Below are 14,474 nucleotides of genomic sequence, written 5' to 3'. Positions count from 1 at the left end.
CTTAAAAAAATAATAAAATGAAAACAAAATTGAATAGTAAGTGCTATAAAATAGTATAAACTGTTAATACAAAAAAGAAAGAAACTGCCCCCTTCAGTATTGGAGGAATAATAATTAATTATAATTAATAATTCTTTACATTTATATAGCTGTAACGCTGTTGTGGTTGTTGAAGGCACAAGACGAAGATGAGGGTAACAACAGTCTTTATTGAAACTAACTCAGGCAGGACAGACACGACCACGTTCAACATAAACGAGAACTGACAAGGGACTGTGTTACAAAGCGACCCCCACAGATCTGCTTTGGGTAGCGTGAGGGTCCGTTTGTGAGGAAAATTAAAGGATGGCTCTACCCACAACAGCACTGTCGTGCAAGGTGTAATTTATTGTCAGCACCGAAGATATATACAAAAGAAAACTGGGGTGAAGATATATACAGTGTAGCTTCAAAAAAAAAAAATACAAAGTGACAAAGAAACAACAAACTGGAAAATAAAGATGAACAAAATATATATATAAAAAGGGTATCTTCAATATACTCGCTCTGATGAAACGCTCATGGCACCACAGTTGCACGCTCACCTCTGACTTGGATAACCAGTCCCGAAATTGAGTCTGGCCTCCTCTTTTATAGGCCAGACTCCGCCCTCTCTACGGACATACCACTGCTTTAGTAATTAGCTTTAGTAATTATATCAAACTTTCAGTAAAGTTTAACTATATGCAATATAGTTATATATAATTTGAGTTATATATACAACACATGTAGTTTCACCATACTCCGAGTGTCGTGCGCCTGCGCGGCGCCAACAGTGACGTCATAAGCGTGCCCCGCTCATCCGATCGGTTTCGCCGGCGCCACCAGCCAGTACGGCTATAACAAACGCTCGCGACACACGACAAACAAATCACAGAATACACAACACATAAACAAGAAAACAATGTGTGTGGTGTAGTGTGTATGACCGGAATATTACTACAGGAGGAGATTGTAGTGTGTGAAACTGTCCATGGGCTCTCGGCCTGCGTGTGCACCCGCACCGCCGACAGCAAGAGAAACACAGATGAGGGAAAATCAATGTGGTGAGTATGTGTGTGCGGCGCAGTGCGGTGAGTATGTGTGTGTGTTGTACCCAGCGAGATATCTACTTCATCACAGACTGAACAGAACAGGGAGTATAAATACACAGGGTGAAATCAGGAAACTAACTAGACACAGGTGGAGGAAGATCAGGGACTAACGAGAACAGGTGCAGACAAGACAGAACATAATTGTGACAATAGCACTTTCTGGGTACTCAGAGTGCTTTACACTTGAAAGGGGGGAATCTCCTCAACCCCCACCAATGTGCAGCATCCACCTGGATGATGTGACGGCAGCCATATTGCGCCAGAACGGCCACCACACACCATCTTATTGGTGGAGAGAAGACAGAGTGATAAAGCCAATCAGTATAGGGAATATTAGGAAGTGGGCAAATTTGGCCAAGATGCCAGGAATACCCTACTCCAATCAATCATTTTATTTATTTTTTTATATTTTTTTATATATAAAAAACATTATTTATTGTATAATAGTATTTAAATGAACAATAACAGCCATTCTAAAAGTATAAGAAGTTTGTACAATAATAAATAAACACAAGCAACATTTCAGTTGAAAGTATGAAAGCAATGCTCTCGGATTTAAGGATTTAAGTTCAGTAAATATATAAAGTTATGAAATCAGTATACAAGAAAAAGTGAGGGAACAGTACACTATAAAATCTATATGTACAGGCCTATTTTGAGCTCTGTGTGTAAATATATATGACAAATTTGTGAGCTTTATGTCATTGAATCTTGAAAAGTTGCGTTTCATTTGATAGTCATATTGATAGTCAAATGTCTGGCTTGCAAAACTAAATTAAACTCTTGTCTAATCAGGTCGAGACAGCTTATTAGGGAACACCCTATTAAAATGTAGAACACTCCTTAAAAACATGAAAGTCCTCTAAATCATACTCTAAGAAAACCTATTCTCCCACACCACACACAAGGTATTGTCAAGATACATACCTCAACCAATCAGTCTCACAGTAGCACATTCAGTAGCACATTCACACAGACTATGCTGATAAATACTGTATTCATCTGATTCATTATTTTGTTACATTGGTTAATAAATCATATTGTACAGTGACTGACCTTTGACTCCTACAGCTGTGCTGGCAAGACATCTCTGGCCCACGGAACATTCCTGAGGGAACATCAGACAGTCCACTGGAGAGATTGCTGGAAACACACATGTGTAGCATGTCAAGGAAATCACTGAAAGAGAGAGGGAGAGTGTCACGAGATGAGGTACTGATTGAAGTGAGGACTCAACGATGCATAGGAATATGGGCTTTATTAATATAAGAGTAAAACAAACAGAAACCGAAACTAACCCGTGGTGGAAAACATTACAGGCTTGACTGGGAAGGCATATGACATGACTGACCAGGCAGAAAACATACACGACAGGAATCATCAGACAGGCAGGGTAACAACAGCATGCTACGATGTGCGACAACGATCTGGCCCAGGACAACAAACACAAGGGGAAAAAATAGGACAGCAAACAATGCAGGTAATGAGGGTGGAAAGGTTGGGAAACTGAACCAATAATCAGATAACAAGATGGGCAAGTTCAGACAATAGACAGGAGAGCACATGGCACAGTGAAGCATAACAAGACAAGCCATGTGCTCACATCAAACATAAAAGGCTTGTTCGACTTGAACCAACGCTGCATAGACCAATCGGTTTATGACATCAAAAGTACAGCAAGAGCAATTCAAATGCGTACGGAGCCGCCTGCTCTCTAATCGCTCACGCGGCACTTTGATGTCATCGGTCTGTGCAGCACCTGTTCAAGTCGAACAAGCCACTCATTGGCCGCATGTTCACACAGAACAAGATAACATGAACGCACATAGTCAGTGAGAAACACTAGCTGCGTGTGATGCAGCCCTGGAGAAAAGCACGCGGCTGTGGAAGCACGTACCTTGTGCAGAACACAACATGACACACAGACAAAGACAGGGGAATATGGGAGTGTCAGAACTCTGTCATAAAAGCAAGAAACACTAGACCGAGGTGACAGAACCCTGACACTACTCCCCCTCAAAAGGGAACCCAAGACAAGAACATCACAGAACAAGGGTCATGGTGGAATAGTTCCCGGACTTAAGAGCGAGCTCAGGATCAGCCTCCGGGCAGACGATGGGCTCTGGGAAGGTCTCTGGGAAAACAGCGGGCTCTGGGACAGTCTCTGGGCAAGCAGCGGGCTCTGGGACAGTCTCTGAGCAACCAGCGGGCTCTGGGACAGTCTCTGGGCAAGCAACTGGCTCTGGGACAGTCTCTAGGAAAGCAGCGGGCTCTTGGACAGTATCTGGGCAAGCAGCGGGCTCTGGGACAGTCTCTGAGCAACCAGCGGGCTCTGGGACAGTCTCTGGGCAAGCAACTGGCTCTGGGACAGTCTCTAGGAAAGCAGCGGGCTCTTGGACAGTCTCTGGCAACATCTTCGGACATGATAGGTAGTTCAGGAACCGACAGACTTGACGCTATAGAGGAAGCCTTCCTTCTCTTTCTCCGCCTACGTTGGTGGGACGATGGCGTGGAGATAGCTGCTTCTAGGGCAAAAGCAGCATTCATGGCAGTCTCAGGGAAAGCAGCAGCATAAATGGCCACCTCTGGGGGCACTGAAGTCAAGTCAAGTCATCCTCATTTATATAGTGCTATTAACAATGTAGATTGTTTCAAAGCAGCTTTACAGAGATAAACATATAATTTAAGGTAACAGAGATTGGTTTGGTTTTATAGTGGTTCTTGAAAAATGTTTTTTCCAGCTAAAGTTTGTTTTGATTGATTCACTTCCGTCTAAATGATCATTTGTTATTAAATTAGGGGCCGCTAAGACGACACCGTTCTCTCTAAACAGACTTTAAACGTGAACCTGTGATAGACGCTGATGGCGTTCACATGCGCATTAAGAATTGATTCTTTAGTTATGTGCGTTTGAATATATGTGCACAGGTTTGTAATTCCTTACAAACCATGCCTAAACAGACTACTTGTCTATAAATTTTGATGCAGAATTTTATTTTATCTTATCACTTTGGGTAGGTACGCGAACCAAAAAATTCCACAATGCTTTATCTGTAGAGTGGTATAGGGATCCTACATAGGGAGAGGCTAGTTGGCACTTCAGCACTGCATTGTCATCGGGTCCAGGCGAAAGTCCTTCATCAGATCTGGAAACAGCCTGGATCCGGCAGACTGCGGGAAAACCTCGGGATAAACAAAGACACTAAAATTAGCGTAGATGCTATTCTTCTTATGATGTAACAAGTACATCAGGATTTAAGGGAAGTGTTCCCAGTTCCGGCTGACCTACTTTAAGCAGCCTAATATTGAATTATAGATGTCTATAGAGTGTTATGTGAATGCTAGGTCAAAGAGATGTGTTTTTAGTCTAGCTTTGAACTGACAGACTGTGTCTGGTTCCCGGACAATGTTAGGAAGATTGTTCCAAAGTTTTGGTGCTAAATAGGAAAAGGATCTACCGCCAGCAGTCGATTTAGATATTCTAGGTATTATCAACTGGCCGGAGTTTTGAGATCGCAATAGACGTGAAGGACTATAATTGCCTTAAGAGCTCGCTCAAGTACTGGGGAGCTAAACCATTTCGTGCTTTGTAAGTAATCAGCAATATTTTAAGATTTGTACGATGTTTAATAGGGAGCCAATGCAGTGTTGACAGAACCGGGCTAATATGGTTGTACTTCCTGGTTCTGGTAAGAACTCTAGTGGCTGCGTTTTGGACCAGCTGTAGTTTGTTTATTAAGCGTGCAGGGCAACCACCCAGTAGAGCATTACAATAATCTAGCCTTGATGTCATGAACGCATGAACTAGTTGTTCCGCATTTGTCAATGAGAGCATATGACGTAATTTAGATATATTTTTAAGATGGAAAAATGCAGTTTTACAGACACTAGACACGTGACTTTCAAATGAAAGATTGGTATCAAAGAGCACACCCAGGTTCCTAACTGACGACGAAGACTTAACAGAGCAGCCATCAAGTGTTAGACGCTATTCTAGGTTATTACGTGTGGAAGTTTTTTGTCCAATAATTAGAATCTCTGTTTTTTCAGAATTTAGTAGTAGGAAATTACTAGTCATCCAATTTTTGATATCAACTATGGATTCCAATAATTTTGTGAATTGGTGAGTTTCGTTAGGTTTGGAAAAAATATAGAGCTGAGTATCATCAGCATAACAGTGAAAGCTAATTCCATGTTTCCTAATGATATCTCCTAAAGGTAGCATGTACAGAGTGAACAGCAGCGGTCCTAATACTGAACCGTGTGGTACGCCATACTGAACTTGTGATCGATAAGACATCTCTTCATTTACTGCGACAAACTGATAGCGCTCAGAGAAATATGATTTAAACCATGCTAATCCAATTCCACTAATGCCAACAGTTTTCTAGTCTATTTAAGAGAATGTTGTGGTCAATGCTGTCAAGTGCAGCAATAAGATCAAGTAACACTAATAGAGAGATACAACCACGATCGGATGATAAGAGCAAATCATTTGTGACTCTAATGAGAGCTGTCTCAGTGCTATGGTGCGGTCTAAATCCTGACTGGAAATCCTTGCAGATACCATTTCTTTCAAGAAAGGAACACAGTTGTGAGGATACTGCCTTTTCTAGTATCTTTGAAAGAAAAGGTTGATTTGAGATCGGCCTGTAATTGACTAATTCTGTAGGATCAAGTTGCGTTTTTTTTAAACAAGCGGTTTAATCATAGCCAGCTTAAAGGTTTTGGTACGTATCCTAGAGACAAAGACGAATTAATGATGTTAAGAAGAGGATCTATGACTTCTGGAAGCATCTCTTTCAGTAGTTTAGTCGGTATAGGGTCTAACATACATCGTGTCGATTTAGATGAATTAACAAGTTTGCAAAATTCTTCCTCTCCTATGGCAACAAATGAATCAAATTTTACCTAAGGGAGACTATAATGCACTCCCTGATGTGATGCTGTAGTAGACGGTTGCATAGTTATAATTTTGTCCCTAATATTATCAATCTTATAAGTGAAGAAGTTCATAAAGTCATTACTGCTGTGTCTCTTGGAAACTTCTGGGCTTGAAGCTTTTTTTTTCATTAGTGTAGCCACTTTTTCAAATAAATACCTTGGATTATGTTTATTTTCTTTTAATAGGGTTGAAAAATAAGCAGATCTAGCAGCTTTTAAAGCCTCTCTGTAAGCAATCGAGCTCTCCTTCCATGCAATCCGAAATATCTCTAGTTTTGTTTTCTTCCAGTTGCGCTCCATTTTTCTGGCTGCTCTCTTAAGGGCCCGGGTGTGCTCGTTGTACCACGCCGTTGGACTATTTTCTTTAATCTTCTTTAAGCGCAACGGAGCAACTGTGTCTAAAGTGCTGGAAAGGAGAGAGTTAAAAGTTTCTGTTGCAATATCAAGTTCTTCTAAGCTATCTGGGATGCTGAGACGATGAAACTGATTAGGAAGATTATTGATAAGGCAATCTTTAGTGGCAGAAGTGATAGGTCTAACATACTTGTAACACGGAGTTGGCTTTGCAGCCTTGGCTAAATGTAATTTACATGAGACTAGATAATGATCTGAGATGTCGTCGCTCTGCTGCAGAATTTCAACAGCATCAACATGGATTCCATGTGATAATATTAGATCTAGAGTATGATTACGACAATGAGTAGGTCCTGACACGTGTTGTCTAACTCCAATAGAGTTAAGAATGTCTTTAAATGCCAATCCCATTGCATCTTATTGCATCCAAAATCACCAACAATTAGGACTTTATCTGCAGTCAATACTAATTCTGATAGAAAGTCAGCAAATTCTTTAATAAATCTTTATGGTGCCCTGGTGGCCTGTATACAGTAGCTAGCAGAATTCTCAAACTTGATTTATCGTTTACATTATATATTTTTAACTTAAGCACCAACACTTCAAAAGAAGTATATTTAAAACTAGATTTTTTAGTGGTTTTGAAAATATTACTATAAATTACAGCAACACCTCCCCCTTTGCCTTTCAGGCGAGGTTCATATTTATAACAGTAATCATGGGGGGTGGACTCATTTAAAGTAATGTAATCGTCTGGTCTGGCAGTTGAAGCTTCATCAACTGCCACTGGGGGCATTGCAGCATATACGACCGCCTCTGGAAAAACTGCAGCAGTCACAGACGACATGGGCAGAGCTGTAGGGTGCGGTGCCACTTCTTGGTAGATGGAAGATGAATCGGGCATGTTCCTTCCTCCTCCTCCTCTCCCCGAAGGGGTCATCAGAGGACTGGGGACTTGACTGTTCATGAGGAAAAGCGGGAGGAGAGCACCTTCACCTCCACGGTTGTAAACGAATACCATAAACCCCAAAAGGATGAGAACCCCAGTATTCCCATCTCCCAATCGCAGACAGGGTCGTTCAGGGTGCTATTAAAAATGTCCTTGAGCTCCGTGTTGTTTAGGTTGAGCCCCTCCGTGGCAATGATAAATTGGTGGGCAAACTCTTTCACTGTCAACTCCCCTTGGCGAAGTGAGACAAGCTTGCCATAGCGCTCCATCGACTGACGAGCAGAGGGGTGCGGGCTGGGAGATGGAAATAAGAAGATGCCCATACCTCCGCTGAGTCCTCCTCTGGCCCGGATTGTTCTGTCACAGGTTGAGGTAATCTGTAATGATTGAAGTGAGGACTCAAGGATGCAGAGGAATACAGTAGACAAGGCAGGTAATGAGGGAGGACGGGTGGGGAAACTGAACCAATCATCAGAAAACAAGATGGGCGGGGTCAGACAATAGACAGGAGAGCACATGGCACAGCGAAACATAACAAAACAAGCCATGTGCTCACATCAAACATGAAAGGTGTGTTCGACATCGGCTGCGGCTGGATATAACCGATTGCCGAGAGTTGCCGCGTGCAGGCGGGGAGGAGCTGATAACGGAGACGGAGGGAAGTCGGACAATTTCTGCTTCCCATAGTGATGCTCGCATTGCGTTTGCATACTTTACCACAGCTGAAGTGAAATAAATGCAATCTTGTCAAATACAAAGACTTTTCAGATACATTTTCATTCAATTCTTTACAGAATGCACTGCTTAATACAGCGTCCGTTTGTACAAGAATTGAATTGAATTGAATGCCTTTATTGTCATTGTACTATAAAATACAACAAAATTAGGAGGGCTCTCCACTGGGTGCATACAATAAATACAATAAGTAATAAAAACAGTAGTAAAATAGAATTAAAACAGTAATCCCAGTACTGAAGGTGACAGTGAGTGACTGTCTAACTACATTTGTTTAGGGAAACTATTGCATTTGGGAAGAAGCTATTTTTAAATCTGGTGGTGCTGGATTGTATAGACCTATAACGCCTACTAGAGAGTAACAATTGAAACAGATGATGGCCTGGATGAGTATTGTCCTTGATGATGTTCTTATCTCTTGAGAGAGTGCAACTGAGTGCAATATCTAACAGGGGGCAACCAATGATATTTTCTGCAATCTTGATCATTCTCTGCAGAACCTTTTTGTCTGCAGCAGAACACGCAACAAACCACTCAGAGATGCATTATGAAAGGATGCTCTCAATGGTAGATCTGTAAAAGGACACCAGCAGCCTCGTATTCATGTTGTTTTTCTTATGTATCCTTAGGAAGTGGAGGCGCTGCTGTGCTTTTTTGACAATTGTTGTGGTGTTAGTTGACCATAAGAAATGGACCGTAATATGGATGCCCAGGAATTTTAATGAATTAACTCTCTCCACGCACTCACCATTTATGAAGAGGGGTTGGGGGTGTGTGTTACATTTTCTAAAGTCTATTATGAGTTCTTTTGTTTTTATAGTGTTTAGGATTAGGTTATTGGCAGAGCACGACTCAGACAGATTCTGCACTTCCTGTCTGTAGGCGGACTCGTCCCCGCCCGTTATAAGTCCTACCACAGTAGTGTCATCTGCAAACTTTATGATGTAGTTGGTGGGAAATGTTGGTAAACAGTCAAAGGTGTATGGTGAATAAAGGTGAGGGCTCAGCACATAGCCCTGAGCTGAGCCGGTGCTAAGTGTAAGGGTGGAGCTGGGGGTCAATTCTCATGGCGTCTGTGGGTGAGTCCTTTATCCAGCTGCAGGTAGGTGGGGGAAGGCCGCGAGTCAGCAGTTGTTTATCAGGATGTCGGGGATAATTGTGTTAAAGGTGGAGCTATAATCCACGAAGAGCATCCTGACGTAGCTGTTTCTCTGTTCGAGATGGCTCAGGGCAGTAAGGAGAGTAATGGATAAGGCGTCATCTATGGATCTGTTAGGCCTGTATGCAAACTGATGATTGTCCAAGGAGTGAGGTAGACTGGCTTGCACATGTTTGAGTACCAGTCTCTCAAAGCAATTCATTATGAGAGGAGTGAGGGCCACGGGTCTGTAGTCTGCAAGGCTGTTTGATGCTGATTTCTTGGGGATGGGGATGATAGTTGCTGATTTCAAAGAGGAGGGGACAATGGCCTGAGTGAGAGATAAGTTGAAAAAGGTGCTAAAAACCGCAAAGAGTTCATTACAACATGCTCTGAGTACCTTCCCAGGTACCCCATCAGAGCCAGCCGCCTTCCTGGGGTTCACTGCTTTGAGAACCTGTCTCACTTCGTGTTGTTGGACAGTGAGAATTAAAGGAGCTCTTGGTCTCAAAACAGGCAAAGAAGTTGTTAAGTTCTTCTGCCAGCAGGGCACCATTTGTTGTTGTTACTGTTTTTTTTTCTGTCCTGATAGTTAGTGAGATGTTGTAACCCCTGTCACACTCGTCTCAGATGATTATCCGAGACATAGTTCTCCATTTTCTCTTTGTAGGCCCATTTAGCGGTCCTTATTCCCCTCTTCACATCAGTCCTAGCAGTGGAATATAGGGCTATGTCCCCTAACATGAAGGCCCGGTCCCATGCTTTGAGAAGTTTGTGTACTTCTGAAGTCATCCATGGCTTCTGGTTAGGAAATACCCTAATGCGTTTATTTACAGTCACATTGTCAATGCATGTTTTTATATTAAAAAAGTACTGTTTCTGTATACTCCTGAAGATCCCCTTGTTCAAAAAGGGACCATTCACTGCTTGAGAAGCAGTCTTGGAGTTGTGACAGTCCCCCCTCTGGCCATGATGTAATTATTTTAATACATGGCTTTGTTGTCCTCCTAAGAGGGATGTAGATATGGAGGAGGAGCAGAGAGAGGTGATCTGAGAGCCCCAAGTGAGGGAGGGGCACTGCCCTGTAGGCATGCTTTAAGTTACAGTAGACATGGTCAAGAGTGTTATTTCCCCTGGTGGCGCAGTTCACATATTGAGTGAATTTGGGGGGCACTGACTTTAAGCATGCCTGATTAAAATCACCCGCAATCACATGGACTCCGTCCGGATAAGATTTCTGCAGCTTACTGATGATTTGGTAAAATTGAGCCAAAGACTCTAAGTCTTTGGCTCAATTTTCACCAAATCATCAGTAAGCTGCACAAATTTTCACCAAATCATCAGTAAGCTGCACAAATCTTATCCGGACGGAGTCCATGTGATAACATTTGCGTCCTAACATTTGCGTCCGGTGGAATATAGACGGCTGTCACAGTTAGCTCTCTCGGTAGGTAGAAGGGTCTGCATAGCACTGACACAGACTCCTGATCAGGGGAACAGTGACTGTCTAAAACACGGCTCTGCTTCCACCAATTGTCATTCACATATACACACAGCCCCCCTCCTCTTCTATTAACAGTGTCTCTGGATCTGTCCTGTCTGTGTAGCGTCCTCTTAGTCAACTCGACAGCGGTATTGGGGATCAAAGAGTTAAGCCAAGTTTTGGTGATTATCATTGCGTTGCAGTTCCGTATTAAATTATTTGCGCCTAAAAGTAGCTCCAGATAGCCGATCTTGTAGACAACGGACCTGGCATTTGAGAGAAAGAGGCTGGGGATTGGTGGTCTGTGTGGGTCTTTCCGTAGTCTGCCACTGAGAATCGCTCTTCTGTTTTCTCTCACGCCAGCATCTGCGTCGCTTTCCTGGGATAACAACCCACTGGGAGCCCGGTTCTCTGGTAAGGAAGTCGGGTATGTTGTAAGTCCGATGGAAAGATGACATTATTCAACAGTTCAACATAAGCCTATACTATCGTTATAGTGGGGTCTACGTTTTTATTATCAGTTTTATTTTGATAAACATGACACAATATAACATCCAGACTACAGGAAAAGAGATTTTACTGTTATAAAAAACATATTGGTGAGCATTAGTGGAACTAAAGGTGTGAGAATTAGCACAAAACACACGTGATTGTTGTCATGCGGTGAATCTGGCCGAAACAGCTGTTTCGGCATCAGAGCTCATGCAGCCGCTCTTGAGAAGAGAGAGTCCTGTGGCTGCTCTCGAATCGCTCTCGCGGTACTTTGATGGCATACGTCACAGTCACGTGGCGTCGGCACTGTCTCAATTCGGACAAAATTTCTAACCGGCATGCACTGCTTCAAGTCAGCCACCGATCGGTCTGCGCAGCGCTACATGAAGTCGAACAATCCTGAAATCACACACAAAGCACACGACCAGCAATAACCAATCGCTAGTTATGAGCTAACACAGAACGGGACACTAATACACAGCTAATGAGGGACACTCATAAGCCGCGTGTTCACATAGACGTGATAACATGAACTCACGCAGCCAGTGAGAAACAATGCTTGCGTGTGAAGCAGCACAAGACAAAAACACAAAAGAAAATACACTCTGTTTCTTGGTTTTGTGACAGAGCCCTGATACTCCCGTATTTCTCCTGTCTTTGTCTGTGTGTCTTGTTGTGTTCTGTACTGCATGCGGTGCTTGTTTCCAGCCGCATGACCGAGGTGACAGAACCCTGACAGAGTGTAGTCGGGTGAATGTTTTGGAGTCAGCATCTGATGTTAAAGCTGTGTGCCCACTCAGGACATGAAAAAGCTGTTGACCAGGGTGTCCTGATAATTCACCTTCTCTCAACCTTTCTTTTGTGTCTACAACTCTTAGCTATAATCAAAGGTTTCTTCTGACACAGAGTTTAGAGCCAAAGAATATGAGACATAAGTTCACAAGTAGTTTTTTAAATAAAATAAAAATACCATATTTTCTAGAGCACAGTAGATTTAATCTAAATAATTTTAGATTGTAAAATGCATGTAGTTAAGGAACTGAAATCTTTAGCAGTGGTCATGAGATAGAGTTGTGCATGATTCAGCACTCAGCAGACGCCCTTCTCAACATCCTGCAATTCCTCTTCAGGCAAATCAGGAACATCGCAAAATACTGATGTAGTTAGGAAAACATCTGAATCTTAGTCTGTATTTTATTCATTAGACCCTGAATGGCAAAAACTCAAAGTGATGCTTTATATACACTGGATTAAAAAGTCTACACACCCCTAAAAATAAAATAAATATAATCATATCAGACCTTTTGCACATTACAAATTACACAAAATACAACCTATGCAATAATGCCACTGAAAACCAAACCTACACATTTCAGATAAAATTTTAAAAAACTTGCAATATTACCAAATATTACCAAGTCAAGATGTTCCAAGCTAATGTTCCTATCTAAATAGACTGGATAATAAAATCAAAAGGTGCTTCAGCTAAATATTAGTTCAGGAGTGTGCACACTGCATTTTTTTATTTTCTCTGAAATGTGTCACTTTGGGTTTAAATACATTGCATTGGCTACAATTTTTATATTAAACATACAAAAGTTCTGATATGATTTATCTTTGTTTCAGGGATATGTAGAAGATCTTACCTATGCAGGTCAAGATCTATATTCAACTTCAGCACTACACCAACTCAGCACATCTTCAGTATCGGTGAAAGAACATTTCAGTATATTTATCTTCTTTGGTTGAATGGATAATAAATCTCCATTTTTACATGTACCTTACCGGCTAAAGGCAGACAGCTGACGGTGATGAAGAAGGATCCTTTAAGTTTCATTATGATGGTGAGTCTCCGTCTGCTCAGCTTTGGCTACTGAAGTCAGCAGAGTGAATCTTTCCTACTCTTCCAGCTCAATCACATCAGCAGTTTGCCTTTCCTAATTCCTGTTCTACAACATTGATGATGGAGTCAGCAAGTAATCTAAATGACTGCCACTATGAAACTCCTAAATCTTTTGGTTTGCTGCACTCCACCCTGGAGGTATAATTTGATTTAATGTTGATGTGAACACTTAAGAACTGAACTGAAGAGCTTTGGAAAACACAGAATGTCTTCCTTTTTAAGGCAGGCAAATCATATATTTCTATAATTGTTATAATTAGGTGGCGCTACTGCTAGTATAGTTTAAAAAGTTGTGTGTGTGAGAGAGAGCACAATGTTGCTGACAAAATGTACAGTCTGTTTGCTCCAAATTACAGGAATGCAGAGCAGCAGGGAAATCAAATGACAGCAATCTTGTGACACAAGCTTGACAGTCACGATAAACGGTTTACTAGTGATAATGCCACAGACACACACACACACACACACACACACACACACACACACACACACACACACACACACACACACACACACACACACACACACACACACACACACACACACACACACTAATGCAAATCTCAGACACACCATGAGCATATTTTATAATAGTGTGTTTACCACCTATACTGGACTGATACTGCTCACTCATGCATTGAATCAATAATGCACATGCATGTGGAGTGGAAGAGGATATGAATGTATCGCTTATGTGACTGTTTGGTGTTTTAGTTTGAGAAAAGAGGGATGGACAGATGGTCTGTTCTTTAATCCTGTCTGTCCTCTGCTAGTCTCTGGCCCTCTTTTTGTCTCAATCCCTTGCTCCATCCCCTGTTGTTACATATGTTTAGTTTCATTGTGTTTTGGTTTGGTTCTGTTCCTGTTCCTTGTCATTGTAAGTTGATCTAGTTTCCTAGTGTGTGCCAGTTTGTTTCCATTTAGTTAACGATGAGTTTTACTTGCGTTTCATTTATCTCCCTTTGTTTGCCATGTGTATTTAAGCCCTTAGTTCCCTTGGTTCTATGTTCAGTCTTGCTTGCTGGATGTGGTTTTGTTTTGTTTCTCCTATGTGTTAGATTTGTGTTTAAACACTGTGTGCTTGTATTCTCCTTCATCGTGCGCTTCATTACAGCCACACATCTGTAACACATGTAGCCTGTATGGTTGTCTAATTTTTGAGCTGTTCCAAATATCCATGGTCTCGTGCCTATTGGCTAATCATAGCCATGCTGCTATCTGGTTATTAAGTCTGAAGTCATGCGTCACAGTTTCCAGTGTAATGGATCAACTTGGGATCAAGCTAACTGAGGACATGTTCGTGCATGCAGATCATTTTACCTGACTGTCCAGCAGATGTTGGA

At 41.9% G+C, this 14,474-nt stretch overlaps 1 protein-coding gene across 2 annotated transcripts in view; it reads right to left on the bottom strand.

Annotated features, from left to right (window-relative positions):
- LOC143701875 (uncharacterized) overlaps positions 1–13,429 on the bottom strand; it is a 30,890-nt gene extending 17,461 nt beyond the window's left edge. Inside the window, exons 1-3 of one of the 2 annotated variants that reach the window (XM_077195574.1) lie at positions 13,225–13,313; positions 13,014–13,165; positions 2,190–2,312 (exon numbers count right to left, since the gene is read on the bottom strand). In XM_077195574.1, coding sequence (XP_077051689.1) covers positions 2,190–2,312; positions 13,014–13,065 — 175 coding nt within the window. In that variant the 5' untranslated portion in view covers positions 13,066–13,165; positions 13,225–13,313. Of the gene's footprint in view, positions 1–2,189; positions 2,313–13,013 lie in introns of both variants that reach the window. The other variant, XM_077195573.1, reaches the window with a different exon arrangement.
- Between the last annotated feature and the right edge of the window lie 1,045 nt (positions 13,430–14,474).

This window comes from Siphateles boraxobius, unplaced genomic scaffold, assembly GCF_051911475.1.
Source record: "Siphateles boraxobius isolate OS27281-9 unplaced genomic scaffold, OSU_SipBor_1 33, whole genome shotgun sequence".
Lineage (NCBI taxonomy): Eukaryota > Metazoa > Chordata > Actinopteri > Cypriniformes > Leuciscidae > Siphateles > Siphateles boraxobius.
The sequence above is the reverse complement of the archived record's forward strand: the minus strand, read 5'-3'. Positions and strand labels throughout refer to the sequence as shown.